Source organism: Cephus cinctus, unplaced genomic scaffold, assembly GCF_000341935.2.
Source record: "Cephus cinctus unplaced genomic scaffold, Ccin1 Ccin1_scaffold0008, whole genome shotgun sequence".
Lineage (NCBI taxonomy): Eukaryota > Metazoa > Arthropoda > Insecta > Hymenoptera > Cephidae > Cephus > Cephus cinctus.
Window position 1 is genome coordinate 112,539 of NW_014332759.1, and position 21,045 is coordinate 133,583.

General features: G+C 33.7%; 3 protein-coding genes across 8 annotated transcripts in view; 2 read left to right on the forward strand and 1 right to left on the reverse strand.

The window, feature by feature from the left end:
* The window catches only part of LOC107271374 (potassium voltage-gated channel subfamily KQT member 1), a 116,237-nt gene extending 104,966 nt beyond the window's left edge, over nt 1–11,271 (reverse strand). For 4 of the 6 annotated variants that reach the window (XM_025091685.1, XM_025091868.1, XM_025091166.1 and 1 more), the window contains exons 1-2: nt 11,205–11,271; nt 6,907–7,267 (exon numbers count right to left, since the gene is read on the reverse strand). The gene's annotated coding sequence lies outside the window, so the exon portion shown is untranslated. Of the gene's footprint in view, nt 1–6,906; nt 7,295–10,957; nt 11,161–11,204 lie in introns of those variants that run through there. The other 2 variants (XM_025091259.1, XM_015747347.2) reach the window with 2 other exon arrangements.
* Nucleotides 11,272–11,847: 576 nt separating this feature from the next.
* LOC112495405 lies at nt 11,848–16,572 on the forward strand. The gene is made up of 2 exons (XM_025091891.1): nt 11,848–12,159; nt 15,986–16,572. The coding sequence occupies exons 1-2, from the start codon at nt 11,855–11,857 to the stop codon at nt 15,990–15,992; spliced, it is 312 nt and encodes a 103-aa protein (XP_024947659.1). The 5' UTR covers nt 11,848–11,854; the 3' UTR covers nt 15,993–16,572.
* Nucleotides 16,573–17,233: 661 nt separating this feature from the next.
* Nucleotides 17,234–21,014, forward strand: LOC107274498 (CD2 antigen cytoplasmic tail-binding protein 2 homolog). Its single transcript, XM_015753748.2, has 7 exons — nt 17,234–17,434; nt 17,540–17,693; nt 17,774–17,937; nt 18,378–18,564; nt 18,765–18,952; nt 19,088–19,205; nt 20,189–21,014. The coding sequence occupies exons 2-7, from the start codon at nt 17,546–17,548 to the stop codon at nt 20,428–20,430; spliced, it is 1,047 nt and encodes a 348-aa protein (XP_015609234.1). The 5' UTR covers nt 17,234–17,434; nt 17,540–17,545; the 3' UTR covers nt 20,431–21,014.
* Nucleotides 21,015–21,045: the final 31 nt, after the last annotated feature.

Below are 21,045 nucleotides of genomic sequence, written 5' to 3' on the forward strand. Positions count from 1 at the left end.
GAATCGGAATGGATTTCCCTAATTTCCTTGAGTCCGTCCATTGGCGCCGACACGACTGGAAATGCTACCGGTTGTCACGTGGTTCCTGCTTTTCAATTAACTCTAAGTAAATATTTTCAATGATTGCCGCTCTTTACCTCTTTTCTATTAATTTCAATCGATAATATAATTTGCCATTCTGTTTTACATGCAATTCTGTCTATATTTTCGTCACTGTTTCAGCTCAACAATGAATAAAACGTGAATAAATAATCGATATTATTACGCCAGACTATAACGAATTTCATGTATCACAAAGTAAGCATAAAACGTAAAGTGAAGAATTCGATAAATTTATACAATTTACGTAATTAATAAAGATGTCAAATTTACTCTGTGTGATTCGTAATTTGTTTGAATAATTCAACAAGAATTTGAGCTGGGCACTTTTTAAAGCATAAAAATTGTCAGACTTACTAACTGAACTTTTACCCTTTGAATATGCATTTTCTTAATTCTTCCTAAATACTTATAAGTCAATTGAAATACTTTACCCTCGTTACCTCCTGTTATGCTCTTGTCTCCATGCTTCAGTTGAATCAAATGATCTAAATTCCATAACCTTTCTCAATGCAAAACACGTTGTAAAAGATATTTTCTTACGGGACTGTACTTTCCGTATAACGATTAATAATATTTAAAAACACATGCAGAATAATATGAGAATCTATATAATCCATAGTCACGCTTGGAATTTTTGTATACAGTATACACAGATAAATCTCAAATATTATTATTATTATCAAAATTATTTTTGTATTAATACACATTAATTCCAAGTGTAACTATCGAATTATCATATCGAAGTATTCTCCTCAACCTTTAGCTTCGATCCATAACAATGAGAATCATTAAAGCGCGGAATGCGCCGTAAAGGCACAGGCTAGAATCTGTGTTATTCACGAGGAGTAAAAATATTTACGTAACACTTTACTGCTTGTTATTATCGTCATTATTTACAATTCCAAAGTAAATGTACCCAATATATTTTTAGAATCCGGATATACCGATGATATTCGTTAGAGTTCAAGAAACACTTCTGACGTCGTAATATCTATAATGAATGGTTTCTTTTATTTTATTACTTTACGAATCCTCCTGATACTAATTAAGTAATTAGTTTTCTTAAATGAATCTCTTTTCTACCATCGTCCAGTACTACTTTCGTTATCATTTTTCCAATTAATTGTTTTCGTGTCCTACTTCCCTTGTTTTATCACGAGCCCCGACTAATTCCTGACATAACTATGCATAGGGATATTTATGTCATATCATAATTAATTATACATATATTGTCTGCTTTAATAACCTCCGTGCTGCTGCTGATGTATATGCTAAATTCCCCATTTCCCATATCATTGGTCCATTATGAGAACATATTGACATCCCACTCCATTTCAGAACAGTATATATATACTATACGTATGTACAACAATACTCATGTACGACGTTTAATTCACCGATTATGCAATAAACGACCTATATATTATTTCAATCACCGTCCTAATGTTTATTATTATAACATTTTCAATATCACCCACTAAACAAAACTGCGCAATAGAATATCTAGTAGCTGAAATCATCACTTAATTGATTCTCGATCAAAATCGCCATTATCAGAAAAATAAAGATAATTTATAAATTAAATTTTAATTGAAGCTTTAGTCAAAGATTATTTGTAATAATACCGACCCTAAATGATGCGAAAACCGTTTGTTTTCAATATTAACAAAAATTGAAACGAAATACCCTTTAATTTCAACTATAACACTATCGTTTATTATCTTCTTATAAATTGTTAATTATTAATGATGTAACTGTGTAGTGAGCGGTTTTAAAATATTTTTTTCTTTTCATGAAATCCTTTAGTATTCAGCCAAAAGTTAGGCACCTTGATTCTTGCCGTCATATGTTGCCAGTCTGATTTAAATTAAATCTCAAGCGAGCTGCGGCAGTTTTCCTATTGCCTCATATGACACTAGTATACACACTTACAAATATGATAACTTTCTGACGTCTACTTGAAAGTCCTTACCTCCGATGTTTGCAAGCTGTGCAGCTTTTTATACTAAAACTTTTGTCCTGACTTATATTGCTATTCCTATACGCGTTGCTATTTCTGTTATTCTGCATCATCCCTCTCGATATCCAGTCATTGCTCCAAGGCTTCGCGTATTGAAATATATAAAATAACGATTCACTGTACTTCAAGGTTAACCGAAATATGCATATCTGTTATTCAATATAATACAATTTATGCATCAATAATAATTATCGATATTCTAGGTTGAAACAAATTTTCAATATATAATATCTTAATATCCATAATAAGTAAAACGGTGGAGACTTGTGCGCGCGCGTATCATTGAAGTCAAAATTTCGGTTGAGTAATCAAACCAAATAAATTGATATTATAAGTTCAATTTCAAAAGCAGATCAATTTTAAAATTTTGCAAACGATATACGTATAGCTCGAAAACGTCACGCATACAAAATTAATGAATGTTTCAATAAATTTCATTTATTTACCTTTGCAAACGAAATTTCTTATATATCTTTTTTCGTACAAGCACAGTACTCTATCTAGGTACATTTATTTTCCTTAATTTTCATCAAGTCACAACACACTGTTTCATGTTCTATACGATAGTAATGACAGCGCAGACCCTATTGGACTGGGATAGTGATTTTATTATTTGACAGGAACTGTCTACTTAAATAGAATAAATCAAGTGCACAAGGTAATTGTGAACCCTAACGATTTTCTTCCTCTTTCTTCATTTTCCAATATTGCTTTTACGTAACGACACTAAGCTTGTCGCCATCCCTCGTTTTTTAACGATTTAATTAGGTAATCGTCTTTCACTCTCTTGCACTTGAATGCATCGAAGACAGAGCAAGAATTGATTAAGACAAAAAAAGGGTACGCAAATATTAATTAGTATAATTATAATTATAAAATAATGCATGTATTTATGCACGTGTACATAAAGTTACAACGTGAAGCCTTGTAAACCTACAAAGACCATATGCTTCTAAAAGCAAGTTTAAATATTGTACCATTGAAGCAGAAAGCGAGCAAAGTTATTGAAACAGACTAATTTCTAATTGACGCCAAAAGATCTTAGAAACTGAAAGAGATGAAGTTGCCAGCTGTTTGCTTATACAATTATTCAAATTCCGTGATATTCTTCATTCTCCTGCTTTATCCAATGTCTTCAGTGTTGAAGCAGATATAAGCATCCTAATATTTTTTTTCATTCAAAATAGTTATGAACAGAAAGGTTCAGAAAGACAACAACAAAAAATGAAGGAAAGTTGAATAAATGAATATGAAAACAAAAAAATGCAGAACAGTATAAGGGTTTATTAGATCATAAAAGGCGGCATAAAAAATATTTTATGAGTCCCAAGTATCTACTGGGTCGATCGTTCATTGTGAGTATCTCGGTCCATATGGATCTCGATTCCCTTGGAAAAACAACGACAAGGAACATATCTGAAAATCGTTACATCGGAACTAGTCCGTCAATACGGGTTGGTTTATAAAAGTTGAATCACTCGCTGCCTATAAATACAACAATAATTTAGTAATAGGACGATACTTGGTTTTAGTTACGGATTAGATCGTAATCTTTATTGCCTAAACATGACGACGGAAAAGTGTCGATAACGTCAAGTAATCAATTTTCTTATCGGGATATAATTTTAATGCATATACGACATATCTGAAATTTGGACATTTGAAACTAATAAATATTATTATTGTTGTTGTTCTGAACTTGCATAAAGAAAATAAATTATTTGACTTTTGAAGGCAACCCTATTTTTTCGTGTTCACGTTTCGTCTAAAGAAATCGTTCCGATACGAAAGACCCAAGATAAAATTAAATTGCAATTATTCCTACTGCGTTGCAATTTCTTACAATATTATGTGCTACCAATCTTTTAAAACAAATTTTACCTCGTCCTGTGACTTTTGCAATTACAGGCACTATTGTATTGGTCGATGTGGCTCAAAGTATAATTTCTAAAAGATCTAGGAGCGATTTGCGAGAATCAAAAGAGTTTTAAATGTAACAACGTCGCCACAAACTTCTCGCTATTTGCTCTCCGCTATTCGTGTTTTATGAGAATCATTCATTTTTAATGGCCGACAAGACGGAACTCTCCATCCTTCTTGATATTCTTATTTTTCTTAATCTCGAGTTCCTCCAAAGCTTTTTGGCACGGCTACATTTCTTTTTTTGTCTTCTGAACTTTCAAGGATACAGCGAAGATCCTGAACTCTCTTGGCTGACTTTCTAATGTCTTCGTCTTCCTCCATAATCTTCCGGCTGAAGTTTGTACATTTTGTGTCAGTTTTTGTGACTATTTTAAACAGACAAGCTATTGCTTCCGGACAGTAACTCGAAAAATTCAACGACTCCTCGTCATCTAGAACCATTTTTCAATATGAAATCAGCGTCCCTCTTTAATTCAGTAGAAATTTTGAGTTAATATTTTTATTCCAATAAACTTTCCGCCAGTCATAACAAATATTTATATAATTTATCAGCGTGTTACCTTTTAACTTAAAGATTTTAATACTTAAATTAATCATTATAGTATACATCACAGATTTTGTATCTATATGAGGTGCCATCTTCCCTTAACCCGTGCATGATAAGAGAAATCCTATTAAACTAGATGTACGAGCCTAGAGATGATTCCATAATGAAAATGGAGCAGGTAAATGTCAGAGGTCATAGCATCCAAGATGGCGAGTTTAAAGCTGAGGCAGAAAATACATAACAGAACCCAGCAGAATGTGATGCTGTGAAGTTCGAAGGTCAAATATCGAGGAAAAATTGAATATAAGAGGAAGGGATATAACAGTTACACGTGAAATGTTCAGAGTTAATTTTTGAAATTTACGTTACCTTGTCGAAAAATTAGTCACGTCACTTTATACTGTATAAATAAATAAAATTTAATGTTTCACAATAATTAATTCAAGTAGATAGCTGAAGATAAGAAGGTTTATATAAAACGACAAGTATATATGTATATTCAGCCAACAAAGTCCAAGATTCTCATCAAGAAATATAACGTTAAAGTATCTACATTGCAAATCGACGATAATCAAAGGCATCTTAGTCTTATCGGCAGCGCGGCAGGAAGCCAATGGGGCGTCTATTTAATGAGACCGGATGTCGAAACGGAACCTACCGGAGTGAAATCTAACTCAAGTGATTGACGCCGGAAGCTATATCCCGTTTGGAGTTCTACCCCATTTGTCATTAAGCTGATTTTCTTTTTCGCTTGGTTCTTCTTTGCACAATTTTCAAAGAAATTCCACTCGGTAAGCGAACTTCAATCTAAGTTGGAAATTGAAATTCGAGTAAAGGCTCCTGTGAGAAATTACTAGAAATTGACTCCATTTCGACGCACAAATATAGAAATATAAATCAGTGTACCTTTACCGTAAAAGTTTTAGCGAATAAAAGAAATCGAAAATTGGACACCATCAATTTTCGCTGTGACTGGACGGTACTAAATTTCACAGAAGTAGATCAATTAACGAGAGTCCCAAGGGAACAACAGGTTTCAAGTCGGATGATGGAAATTCAAAATTTGAATGGATTCGTCGGATAGAATTGCAAGTAAATTTACAATTCAGTAGCTTCACGTTCAATTCAAATTCCCAACAGGGAAATAAAGGTCCAGCATTGTTACATATGCGAGCAGAAGTACAGGTGTAATTGATTGCTTGTAGTTTATCGATTTTATTAGCACATCTGAAATACGGTGTTCAAATTACATCATGCACATACATTTTAATAAAAAAAAAGTGAACAGGCCAGTTATTTTCCAGGGACCCTACGACGGTTTCACAAAAATCATAACATTTTTTTTGTTGTGACGTAAAGCTTCGCAGCAATGCGAATAATTCGAAAAAGCGATACCTAAATTATAAGTAAGCTCCGAGTAAACACGCCTTAATTAAGCTTCACAGTTGCTTTACTCTCCCTTTAAGTTAAAGCTGGATTTAGAGAATCGAATAAGGAATGGATTTGCATATCTCAAAGTCTGCAAAAGCGGGATAAATTCTGCAGAAGTTTCGAAAGGCAATCGTAATACTATTACACAACAAAGAAACAACGTCTAAAGGACGTTGGCAATCAATGGTCCTTGTAGGAACCGATAAGTACAGACAAGGTAACGCACGTTTCTGTACTAGAAGTCAACTCGAGAAAAGAAATTAAAGGTAAAACTTGAACAGAAATTTAGTTAACTATCAACCGCTAATTGAATATAATTTTGAAAAAACATATGAACCATAAAATGAGTTAATAGGGTTTTTAAGAGAGAATTGAACTCTGAACTGCTGACAGCCTAGATGTATATAGGTTCAAGAGGCACATTAAAGCTTTGGATAATCAACCCCTTGCGCCATATGTCGAATATGTATTCAATAAAAAAAATAGGTAGTCTGAAGGTTAATTTCAAAATAATTATCATTAACTGAAAAAATTAAATAAATAGCTATAAACTCTTTTTCTCTTGTTAAAAGGTCTTAAAAGTAAATATACGATTATATTAACGATTTTATATAGTATAAGTGCTTCGTGCACTTTATATAGTATAAGTGATTCGTGCTTCGAAACAGATACCACGTTGGCGAATGGTTTTCACTTGGTCAAAAAAGTTTTTGTTCCGTTCTTTCGTAAATTGAAGAAATCGATAACCGATTCGACATGTCGGCGCCGCGACGCTTTTTTTCTCTTCGTTTCTCTTCCATTCCGTCAGATACAATATGACGCGAATTTCGCGCATCAAAAATACTTTCGAACTTCACTGTATCTTTAATTTGGTAGTACTCACCGAATGCTGTAGCATGAGATATTCCGCCTTTCAAGTTCGCCCAGCAGTATTATTTACTCATTATTTATCTTTACTTTTCTTTTCACTTTTCTTCACACTATTTACTTTTGAATTAAATTTTGTATGTTGAGTACGCTCATTCTTTTGCACGTGTCTTTTAAATATACCGAAAAAATTTGTTAGGTTTTTTTTTTAATATGTCAGCATATCGAACAAGTTATACCAATTAGTCTTTTCACATTTCAATCGTTACGTAAAAGAATCTCGAGTTCGTTCATTTAACTAATATTGTCCACTCTACGCTGCTCTTTACATATTGAATTAAAATTCACCACTGGAGGATTCAACAGAACATACAAAACTGGCAATAAAATTTAAATATTGGACTCTGTCAAATGATAAATATTGAATATTAAGTAGCAAATTGAATTCATTCATGGTTAGCAAATAGCGTGATTCAATTCAGTGCGACCGATGGGTCCCTTTATCTAATCTATGCAAATGAAAATCGCATTTGTCGAGCTCCGTCTGAGCTTGACAAACACAAAGCAAAATACATATACTACACATATACTAGTTACCCTCATTAAACATCGTTATGAATTATATTTATACACGAAAAGTTTTTACTGCGAAGACTAATTTGACTGACCTTAAAAATTATCTGAAATCAAAATAAAAATTCATGATACAAGATATTGGGTTCTCTGGTAACTAAAACGAAATTTTCAAATTTTCATCATTAGTTTACATTTCATTAGTTCAATCGCAATAAAAATTTATTTTTCTATGAGACATTACATAAACCACGTGGATTGAGTATGCTTCTCACGTGGATACTTTAAACAGCCAAAATGACTCACGTTAAAAAAAATCGAAACAAATAAATTTCATGAATTTACGCAAGGTACCGAAATTCTTCATAAAATGTTCTCTCAATCTCGTTAATTAGTTTACTACACCCCTCAAGTCTGTCCTAATTAGTTTTTGGGCCTCGGTAGATAATATTATTACTGCTATTCGTAAGTATACGCACTACAGAAATAACCCCAAAGAGTTTAGAGTGAAACGTGATGTATCCGTTATTCCAACAGCTCCGATTACCCATCAAGAACGCCCATACGGCATGAACCTTTTATGTCACCCTCACGATAACGCGAGTTACGTACAAAGCTTCACCGTTTCTCTGCGATAAACATCAATTCAAGTGGAAGCACGTACAAACTTATGATACTTTTTCATAGAATATACATATGTCGTTTGAGTACAGTAGCATAAGGAAAATTCGAAATACACCCTTTGTGCAGGAGATACACGAAAGCATTTCCGGAGCGGCAATCTTCTTCGAAATAAATGCCAACGAAGGTACAGCACGTACAAATATGTTTCCTTCGAACAAGTTCAGTTTTCTACTCGACTATAGTGTAAATATCGAAGAATAAGAAAAAAGATTATTTGAAAAATTTCTAAGAGAAACTTGAAGTGTTAATATTTTGGACTATAATTTAATTTTTATATCAAAATTTTAAAATTAGAATTCTAACAGAGTTTATTAGGGATGCGCTGATATTATTGAATGCTTTGGTATGTTTGAAATTAATAAAAAAAATGTTAACGGGTTATGAGGATTTCATATATGAATAAAACTGTGACACTGTTTTTTAGCGTTATTCGTAAATTGGAAAATTTTTGGAAATTAGGGGGGAAAGTATATACAGTGAGTAACTTTAATATTCGGACACTATGAGATTTTTACTATATTACGTTATAACTTAATTTCTAACAAAAAAAAATGATTAAGGATTATGATGACGTATACGCTCAATAAACAATAGCGTAAATTTTGTTTACATAACTTACGATAGTTGTTCAATAATACGGTTTAATTAAAACATTGTCCGATTTTCACGTTACTTTAATATTCGGACACTTTACAATATAGCGCTTTTTCCAATGTTCAAGCCGAGTTACGCCAAATTAGAGGACAATGTTTATTTACAAATCTAGTCAGCGTTCTAGTTTAAGCCTTATTTTATTAGTTATTTGTCGATCATCGTGCAATACACTTGTACAATCCCTCGCAAAGCGAACACGAGTTTTGATATACGGCAATTTGTAATACATATATCATAATGCCAAAGGAATATCGTACAGAGAAATTGGTGCTCTGCTTAACATAAGCAAAAGTACAGTGGGAGATATAGTCAAGCGGTTCAAATGCGAGGATCGTATAGATTTTATACCCCAAAAAGGCCAACCGAAGAAACTAGACGTTCGCGATGAGAGAAAATTGCTAAGAAAAATAAAGAAGGACCCTACGCTCAGTGCCCCAAAATTAGCATCAGAGCTCTTAAACGAGACTGGAAAAAACGTGCATCCTCAAACGATCCGCAGAGCTTAAAAAAATAGCGGCTACAATGGAAGAGTGGCTGGAAAGAAACTGTACGTGAGTGAAAAGAATCGAAAGAAGAGACTGAATTATGCCAAAGAATTTATTTTGAAGAATGAAACATGGTGGAATGATGTCATCTTTTCTGACGAAAGTAAATTTAATATTTTTGGGTCAGATGGACGAAGGATGGTGTGGCGGAAAAAAAAGGAAGAGTTTAAATTCAAAAATCTGCGGCCGAGCGTAAAGCACCGAGGTGGCAGTGTAATGGTCTGGGGCTGTATTTCGACTTTCGGACCGGGCGAATTAGTTTTCATCCAAAAGATTATAGACAAAAATTTGTACATAACCATATTGAAAAAAAAAATGTACACAGAAGTGCTACAAAAATGGGGATTTAAAATACGTTCAAGTTCTACCAGGATAATGACCCGAAACATAAGGCACGCATTGTGCAGGAATATTTGCTGTACAATGGTCCAAAAGTTTTGCAACCACCACCTCAATCACCTGACCTTAACCCCATTGAAAATGTGTGGGATGAACTAGAGCGCCGAATTCGAAAAACACTAATATCTTCCAGAGAAATGTTAAAAAATCGTTTAAAAGAAGAATGGAACAGTTTGAGTACTGAATATTTACAAAAAATTATTAATAATATGTAGCAGCGTTTGCAAGAAGTGATAATGCAGGATGGCTACCCAACAAAATATTAAAACAAGTATTGTAACAAAAACCAACCGAAAAATAAGTATGTGCATATGTAGTTTCTGAAAGTGTCCGAATATTGAAGTAACGTGGAAATCGGACACTGTTTTATTTAAACCGTATTATTCAACAACTGTTGCAAGTTATGTAAATAAAATTTACGCTATTGTTTATTAAGCGTATACGTCATCATAATCCTTAATCATTTTTTTTTGTTAGAAATAAAGTTATAACGTAATATAGTAAAAATCTCATAGTGTCCGAATATTAAAGTTACTCACTGTAGTTGCAGGAGAGTTATCAACTTTCGCAACTTTAATAGAGACTTCGTATACGATACGGCTGTTTGGACGTGAAAGCAAATATTACATTTTAATTTGGTAACGGGAAGCTTTTGCAAATTTGATACCTCGTTAACCATGGTACCAGGGTTGAAAAAAAGAATTAGGATAGGGAATGCACACTGAAAGAGCAAATTTGTTTTTGATTATTTCAACGTATTCGTTAATCGCTTTTGTTTACTATTTACTTATGCGAAGATTCTATACCGACTCAAGGTTATTCAACTCAATACCCTTGCATAAAAGCAAGATAGACCTGTTCGTCTATTTTAAGTACGCATTACAAATTCTACTAAATTTTTTTGTAACATTTTCAAAAATAAATATTTCTCTTTATCCTGCGACTTTTGTTATGCCCAAACTTTGCCCAAACTCCAATTAGCAAGATCCATATGTATATTCCATAAGTAGCAAATTAGAGACCCTCCTAGCATCGTAAAAGAATTTACTGGTCTTAGAGAATTTCAATGATTTCCAATTAATGCACCAATTATTTCAAATTTATAATTACTGTTTTCCACAAAACGATGGCTTAAGCGAGAAGCAAAGATGGAAACGTTTCATCTAATTAATATCATGAATATATTTGTAACCTGCTCAATTTTATAATCACCTTTGGCAAATAAATTCCAGCAGATGTTAAGAAAAGAATAATAAAAACACGTAATCGCCGTGCCTAAAATTCTCCACGAATTATCCGAAGAATTCATTTGATAGTTCAACTAGTATTCCTATTGGAATTCAAATAGGAAGCACATCATTAACATTTTAAACAATATTCAACGTAACAAGCATAATCATTAGCGTAATCACGTATCCTTTTTCAAACTACACAAAAGTACAATACGATATCCGCGTACTTCACATTCTGTTGTCAAATACGTATATTCGTTGCACAAAGCACCAAAATAAAAAAAAATAAATAAACAAAGCCACCGTTAACACAATGCAGATGCGATACTTGGCGCTCTCACGTTTACATTCGAAATTCCCTCATGAAAGAATGTCTCTCACAATTTACATAGAAGAATCGCAATAAAACAAGAGCGAATTGCGCATAAGCCAAACCGAGGCACGTCACCGCGTCAATTTTCCAGGAGTTCAACTATCAAACGTGCAGTCGGGCCTGAGCTTGTGATTGGAGCCTCCTAATTGAATAGGTACGCAGCCCGCGCTAGGATTTCCACCATAAAACTATGCTGCCCAACAGATGCTGGTCGCCAGTTAGAGTCTTGCACTGTAATTTTCACTTCACTTATTTCATTTTTTTCTCTCTTGACTCGTTTTCGGTTCGTGAAGCGCGGGAGAGTTCACGCCGGAAAAACGCGAATTCACGTTCTAAGGATACAAGGATGGAGAGAGAGAGAGAGAACGAGAGTGAGAAGAAACGTGATCCAGCCAGGGTGAGTGGGTGGCAAAGTGGGGATAGAAAGATGAGACCGGAAAGCACCCCATGGGATTACGGAGAGAGTTCAGATTGAGTACGGAGTAGTGGAGGAAAACCAGGAACATGCACGGCGGCTGTATGTCTACTGCCGTTGAACCTCTCCCTCCCCTAACGACTGTACTCCCACCACTGAGAAAACTACCCCCACCATTACCACTATCGGCACTAACCCATCAGAAGATTTGCTTGTTCCACTGGCACTATGCTTCGACTGGTCTTGCCGACGAATCCAAGATTGAGTGGACCAGTATCCTCCATCAGTGTCCGGAAAATCCAAAGCGCTGTTGCAACGTGCTTGGGAGCGACGGCTGGCGTCCACTGGCATTCACAGGCGTCAGCCAAGGCTGTAGGATCAAGAGTTCACTGATGTGAGTTACCGAGGCTGGGATAAGTTTGCGACGTTGCAGGAGAGAAAGGGGAGGGTTTGGTGGGGGCAGAGAAATTTAATGAACAGGAAGAAATAGGAAGGGAGGCCTCCCTTGAGGAGAAAGACCGTACGAATAGTTAGACATACAACATGATAATATAGGAGTTATAGAACGAGAAGTGGACGAAGTAAATAGCACGGAATTATATGGGAATATCTAGTATCCTCAGATAATATAGCGAAGGAGTGCTTAAATACATAGTGATTAATTATACATATACTATCCATAAAAAATCTTGGCTGGATAAAAATATATAAATGACGAAACTTTGTTATCAGATGGAGGGATATATAATGTTTTAAAAAACTAAGCGTTATTTGGAACGTGTACTTTGTGGTATATGGTTGACTTTTTTAACTTTCTTACAACAAAGGATAATATCACATTCATTTGTTACATTGCGCGCAAATTGTTACCGCGTGAAAAAGGGGGATATAACATATGGGTTAAATAGCGCGAAATCATGAGAATATTTTTCATTGTGGAATACTTTCGTGAAAATGGTGTGTTATGAAAAGGTTATACTGCTTCTACCTGACAGAACCGAGCAAATAAAGAGATGCTGTCTCAAGGAAATATATAATATTTAACCAATCAAGTGATAAGCGTGCAAGAGAATCATGTAATGCGAATGATTCACACTACCAGGGACTCGAAGGAAGGAAATTTGAAACCCAAATATCGGAACACAGAAAACACTGTCACTAAATGTATTTGACTCGATCGAAGCCTTCCGACGAAACCTCGGCCCCTGCGAAGTCTGATTTTTCGGTAATTCTCTTGAAAATTAATAAAATATAAGTAAATGATGAACACTGACTGGCTGGTGGAGGTGTCATGGCCACCGTCCATGCCCCTTTTCGATCATGATATACCACTTATTGCAATATTTCACGAAACGGTAAACGAATGTCCAAAAAAAGCTTCTTAATGGTTAAAAAATATGTATCAAGAACACACCATATCACTGAAAGCACTCAATAAAAAGCCGACACCAAAATTTTTCAATGCGAATAAATCGAGCTGTCAACCAGCAGATTTTCCTTATCCAGAACTTAAACTTTTTGCCACGGCAAACGCTACTAGTAGCCCGTGACGTCGCTACTAGTCCGAACGTGTGCAGGTCGCACTCGGTCAGCGATGGTGTGTTTTCATAATCCATCATTCGTTAGATGGCATTTATTCTTAATAGTTGAAGGTTTTTGCATCAATGCTCTATTACTTTTGTTCCCTAACCCAAGTACTATCTATACACGTACTAGGTTCGTCGTTCACGAGCAACTAATATTGTAGATACGTTTAATAGAGGAGTAAGCTTGTGGAGTGACTAAGATAATTCTCTCCACATGGAGAATAAAATCCCGCGACTATTACCGGGTTAATTAACATCTTTCCTACACTCTTTTGACTAATAACAATAAAATTTATGAATAATTGAAAAAACGAATTAACTAAATTTTCAAGAAAGATATCAAATGAAATTTCCATCAGAATTCTTAAATTAACGAGAATATGCAGAAAAAAGAGAATATAAAGTAGACATTGTTTGACTCAAGTCAGGTAAGACGTCATTAGTTGTTGCACGTCGTTAGTTGCCATCGTGAAGGAAACAGATAATGAGCCACATGCAGCCACGTGCAAGCTGACCTTTAGGTTAAGTCGCTGGAATAAAACTTTCATAAGTGTAGCTTTTCCAAAATTTTCATTAGTAAGTGATATACCCACGCTACGTGAATACATTCTCGTAATGGCTGATTACAATGAAATTTACTGTCTTCGAAGAGGCTCACACATTACGCATTTTAAGTATATGTATAGTGAATAATAAAGTATTTTTTCCAATTGGCTAAGAAAAAGCATCAACAAATAGTTACTGACTACGATAATAATCTAGACAAAGTATAGTATTTTCTAATTTTCAAGATTGCTAGCTGGACTGACGATATTCTATAATTTTTACTACCAATCACTTATTCTTAGTTCGTCAAACGTGAAACTTATGGACGCTGTATAATATCTCACTCCTTAATCAGAGTCAGACCATTGTACAGTTATTTATGGCTTGTATTTAAAGATTACAATACGTATTCAAAGTTCTTTTCTAAAGATGTTCTTAGCTAAGTACTTTACAGGGACCAGCAATTTTTACTCAAGTCAAGCTAATACCTTATTAGTTTTTGAGAAAGATTGTATTAAAGATGATTTTTCAAAATTCGGAATTATTCTACATTTAATTTTTATTATTGATTCATCTGCCTTTTGCCACTTCATTTTCAACAGAAAAGTATTCTACTGCACGTTTCAAATATCATTAAATTTTGGAGCTCATTAGAGAAAAGTAAATTGATTTGCATTGTTTACAACACGGTGCTAATTGATTTTGATAATAACCTTATAGAATAATCTATCACATTTAAATATTTAATGTATGAAATATTAATGAAAATCTTTAGATTTCCAATACGTTGAAAAAGTTTTTTGATTTCTCACATTTTTATGAAAAGTCTCGCAGTGACAGCCATAAAAATCCAACCTAACGTGCAAGCGCCAGTAGATTCTGCAAAAATTAATAACGTGCTTCGCGAAGCGTGCACGAACCTCAAGCTAAAAAGGAATGAAAACGAAACTTATGATTAAGGAGATTCTCCATTGTAATTATTTATATTTATTTTTCTTTGAGGAAATTACGATTTATTTGTTTCGTACGTCATGGTACACATATATGTATGTGTAGAATATTCGCAGGACATTTATATGTAAATCTTCAAAACTATATTCATAGAATGTTTTACGAAGGAATCGACCATGCTATTTCTATGAATAAGTTGTCACATGGACGAGGTTGGAAGCGAGGAAACTTCGCACCCAAAAATCTCGTAATTGGCTATACGACCAATTACTTTTTACTGCAAATTCTGCCTACTTTTAAATAGATAGAAAAGAATTAAGCACGAACGATATCTTATTATACAATAGTATATTCTATGTGGCTTAACATTAGTTTATGCTAAGTTTGGTTAGGTAAGGTGGAATGTTCAAATTTCAGAGACTGCGTAGGTTAGTGGATACGTATATCGTCGACGAGCGAGCGAAGTGAACGAGTCCGACTGAAGAGAGTATTAAATGTTTGAAAAGATTCCGCCAGATAAAGATGACTTACAATATCGTTTAATTATTGATGGCATATCGCTCAGGAGACAGATATTCGCATTTGTGTTCAATTGGGTTTATAGATGTAAAACTTCCCCCCGTTTGTTATATGTTAATCTTTCCCCCTTAATTACCATTGTATATCGTCTGAGCCATTTAACAAATCACATGCTACCCAGCAAACAGAACGTAAAAGTTGCTTAGCGGCATGAATGTTAGTTAGAACATTTTAATCGACCCACGGTGATCAACAGAGGAGCTACTTGACTTGTCCCTGGGGAAAGACTCGATCGAGTCTCTTGAGACTACTAATTTATATTTGTTGGATAATTGCTATATTTACGTAAAGCTAGAATTAATCTTTATCGATTTACCATGTATTAAGACCGTTTGTCTACGGTCGTGAGTCCATTCTTCGTCTCAAGCATCGACTACGAATACGGGTCTTAGGACAATACACGTAACTTTATTGAACGAAATTCGCATTTCGTAACTAAAAACCTCATTTCCACGAAAAATAATTACTATTGGAACATTTTTCATACAAAATCATAGTTAGGGCGTCATTGGTTGTCTAACTACAGCCCTGTTTATAGCTATCGTTATCCTTTTCTAGATGTTGACACAAAACCGACGGCTAGGCACTTTGAATAAAGAGAGTAAGGAAGGAACGTTATACTAAAAAGTAAGGAGTGGGGGCGTTACGGAAATGCGTTATGGCACGTCATAAATGGAGCTAAGATGTCTGCCAAAACGTCCTCAAGAGAACAAGAGCAGCGCCTCTATGTATTTTAAAATCAAAACAATTCATCGTTGCTATTGTGTTTCAGTTACGTGTTAAAGAAAGAAGTGTCAGTACGTGTATTTAAAAAAATGCAAGAATGGTGAGCTGCTGCGTTTGCGGTTTCTCGAAAAGGGAAGGTTATGGAAAATATTCAATTAGTTGCCACACGTTCGAATATTTTCTCATAAACTACAGTTCATTTTAAAATTCATTCGGGTATATGTTTCTGTTGAATATGGTTTACTATAATTATAATTTGTTCCTATTGTAAGGTAGGGGGAGCCACTGTATGAGTAAGGGTCAATGTTTCTTACTTCGGTGTATACGTCCCTCCCTTGGTTATAGCTAACAATAAACGAACGTGTGTGATAGAAATTTTTTTTTATCGTCGTTTATTATAGTCATCCTAACACTATAAAGAGATTAATAAAGTAATAACAACAGTTTCATATATTTTAAATAAAATAAAATAGAAATTTAATAAAAGTATTACAATGCGTAAGGTCTGAATCCCAATCAAATCTATATTTTATGGATTAAAAAGATATTTTAAATTTTTTCGCTTTAGCTTCTATATCCTTGATCTACATGAAACTAAAGATTTTATTTATATTTTGACGAAATGGCAAGTTCTTCGTCTAACTATATAATGTATATGTAAAAAAACTGTTATAGTGAAATACCTAGGCCCGATTCCTCCAACGTAGTTTGGTGTTTAAACTTGATCAATTAACAACTTGAACAACAATCAGATACTTGCAGTTTGAAAATAAACAGTATTAAAACAGTCTACGCGTCGGTGGAATCAAGCCCTCGTAAATTACATGTCTAACTACAGATATATGTATATGGAATTTCAATGGGCTCTAATTTTATAAATACTCCTAAGAAATTTTAATAATCTGCAAAAATACATTTCAAATATTGTGCTATTTCGTTACTTTCATTGACGTCATAAATATAAGTCATTTCTTGGTGAACCATCTCGGATACGGAATACACTCGTAACTCGTACACTCTTTCACACTTCTTCCCTACGTCTATTGGATATGTATATGTATTCTAAGCTAGGCTAGATTATGCGCAGTCTGGCGCAGTCCTTCGAAGTCCATTCTCGAAGTCGACGAGCTGGATGAATTCGGCTAAGCAGATTTCTACATTATCAATCGCTACTCACCGAACCTGTTTACATTTCATATCAACGTATTTGAAAGAAGCATAACCTAAAAAATACTATGCATCACCCAGAATAAGTTTGTTACGTATAATATTCAGGGAAAGGTAATTGAGTAGTTTTATTTATTGTTCATATTGCTTTCCTCTTAAGAATGTGCTTATAACTCAAATTGGGCTTCTGCTTTAAATTGGCACACTTTATAATCGTAGACAAAAATGTCGAAACGAAAATTGGACGAGGTTCTGAACGATGATTGGAAACCGGAGAGTACGCCAGTGATACAGAATTCATTAGATTCTGATGAGGAAGATAATGAGGCAAATGAAGATACGTACAATGTTATGAATGAGGATGACTTTGAAGGTAATATTACTTTCCAGAATGCCATCATTTTCTTTATATTTACTTGGAATAGTTTTAATATGACTTTCATCGCATTATAGGTACAGAAGATGGTCCAACAGAACCAGAAGCAGAAGTAGGTTTTACTGCTTTTAATATGAAAGAGGAACTTGAGGAAGGACATTTCGATAAAGATGGTCACTACCTATGGAATAAGGAAAAACAAATCCGTGACAATTGGTTGGATAACATCGATTGGGTTAAAGTATGTGTCTTGTGCATTTACATATAAAAATTTTACCTTAAACAGCTTTGTTTATGATCATTTGTGCATGTACAAAAAATAAGTACAATTTAGAATAACACATATTTTCAAGTATACTCTATAAACATACCTTTATCGAAACGAAGCTGTTAGACCATTTGACTATTTAAAAAGCAAAGCAATATCTTTCCAAAAGTTTTTAATAAATTTGGTTAGTGAGATTGCCTATCTAATTGTATCTAATCATAAGGGTGGACCGTGACATTTGATTCTAATTTTAGCTCATTTTAAAAAAATTATTTTGTTTCATTTAATAAAACTGAAATCTCATGTCATGGTTTGTCTTTAATTTACATCATGCATGCCATTATCATGTGCAATGTTATCACTATCTAAATGATTAAAGAATGTTTGATATTAAAAAACAAACATTTTAACAGATAAAGTCAGGTGGATCTAAAAACAATAAACAGAAAGACAACACACACGTGAAAGGTTTAGCGGACAGTGACAGTGACAGCGATGATGATGGTCCAGATATCATGTTTGATCCGATACCTTTATACAAACAAATTCTGGGATATCTAAAGCCTGGAGAAACTGTATCTAAAGCCCTCTGCAGATTTGGTTTGTTAAATAGATTCTTTATGTTCTATCAAAAATATTAGCATAAAAAATTTATATGAATTGATACTTTTGAGCTCATTGTACTGTATTGCAGACATATTTCGAAAATCGAATACTTTCAATTTGCATAATTTGAAACACTGATTTTAATCATTGTCTTTAAAAAGATTAGTTGTGAAATTTAATTTACTACGTTTCAGGAAAAGGAAAGAAAAAACTGTCCACGGCAGAGAGATGGAAGAGAAAAAAAGAGGCACAAACCACCGCAGCAGAGGAAGACGAAAATTCAGTTCATATAACTAAACTAACTGAACTTGCAAATGAATTGCTCACTCGTACAGGAAATATGGATATTTATCAAGAAAGTTATGAGCAAATTAAACGAAAGGTAATTTGACATTACAAACAGATTATAAATTTTTATTCTTTCATCTGCAATTTTCTTTATACATTAATACGTTATAATGTTTCATATGCGGAGTGTATTTAGAAAAAACATTAACAATGTAAATTATTTGAAAAGGTTGAATTAGGTGGAAAGCAAACACATCCTTCAAAGCAGGAAGCAGAGTTGGACATGTATGCAGATGATTTTGATGAAAAAGAAAAAGCTAAATTGGATGAAAATGATGAGAATAGTGGTGAGTAATAATTTTGGATACCTTATTTTATTGAACAATCGTTCATGAACTTTATTTGTAATTTGTACATAAAAATTTTTGAATAGTCTTTAAAATAATACATCTAATACCATAGCATACAAAATTATTAATCATAATAAAGTATTGATATATGTGATTGATTGTGTGAAAGACTTTATAAGTTCAGACCTGCATCATCTTACGCTATATTAACATAAATACTATATCACTTAAGGTTCCTTTAAGGTAAACTTATGAAACAAATTCCTGAGCTGTCAATTATACAGGGTGTATCTTAAGCCCCGGACAAGAGACATACCGTTAGATCCGGCGTGAATAAATAAAAATATTGGCTTTAACAAAAATAAAAAATTTTAATTAGTTTATTAATTATTAAAGATTAAAGTAAGCCAATAATAAGCGCGTGAAAACTGGTAACTTCTCCTCAGTCTCCTCCAATTGGGAACAGCTAATCATTTATTTCCCCACAAAAACAGTGACCGCTGGATACGTAAATATAGTAACGTAAATAAACAAAAGAATAATGCAAAATGTTTTTTGCGGGGAAATGAATGATTGGCTGTTCCCAATGGGAGGAGACTGAGGAGGAATTACCAGTTTTCACGCGCTTATTATTGGCTTACTTTAATCTTTAATAATTAATAAACTAATTAAAATTTTTGATTTTTGTTAACGCTAATATTTTTATTTTTTCAAGCCGGATCTAACGGTATGTCTCTTGTCCGGGGCTTAGGAAACACCCTGTATATGACTAGTTTGATCAAATTGTAAAAGCCCTTTTACTATAAATCAATATTTCGACTTGAATGGAATTAAGTCAGGCAACTAGAGAACGCTATATGTTTCAAATATTGACAGTATATGAAGAATTAAATCGATTAAATTCTAATTCCATAGTGTCAAGAATGTCTAAACATATTATATTAATATTATTTTATTATATTGAAACTTTTTCTATTTAGAAAATCAAAATAAAGATCCAATGGATACAAAAGAGCAAGAAGATTCTATGGAGAAGGAAGTAACCTGGGAACTTAAATGGTCTCTCGAAGAACAAGCTGAAATACATGGACCTCACACAACGCAGCAGATGCAAGCCTGGTCAAAGGAAGGATATTTCAAAAGTGGTGCATGGGTTCGTCGCACTGGACAGCCTGGACAGTTTTACAGTGCCGCCAGAGTAGACTTTGAGTTATACTTGTAAAAAATCATTGATACTTCAATTTTCTTAGTCCTGCGCGGTTCTGATTTATAAGCTTTTTGAAAATCAAATAACACCGAAATCGAAGGCATCCTTGACTTTTCGGAAACCTCAATTTTTTTCGAACTATCTGAGCAATCAAAGTTTCTTAATCTGTCATAAATTTCTTTACTTATCAACTACTGGAGAACTAAAAGATTTTTTAGCATTTCAAGACACAGACTGTTTGATAAACTCCAACTTCGTTTGAATTTTCTAAAGCATTTGTAATTAAAAAACAATACTTTGTATTATTTCAAATTTTATACTTTTGATTCTCTAAGAGCCAGAAAAATAGTATATTTGAGTTTAATGAACTTTTAGATTTCTATGTCGAAACTTTTAAGAAGCACGAATATTTTTGTATCTTCTTTCCTTGTTTTACATGAAATCAACGCTTACATCTTTTGAAATTTCGAATATTTCTAAATATTTGTAGACCATTCGAAAGTTTGAAAAATACTTGAACTCTTCCAGATGTTTTAGATGCACTACTATGAAGTGGCATTTAAATGTTGTACGAATAAAAATATTTACTAAAATGTAAATGTTTTATAATTACATTAAAATCTTCATTTA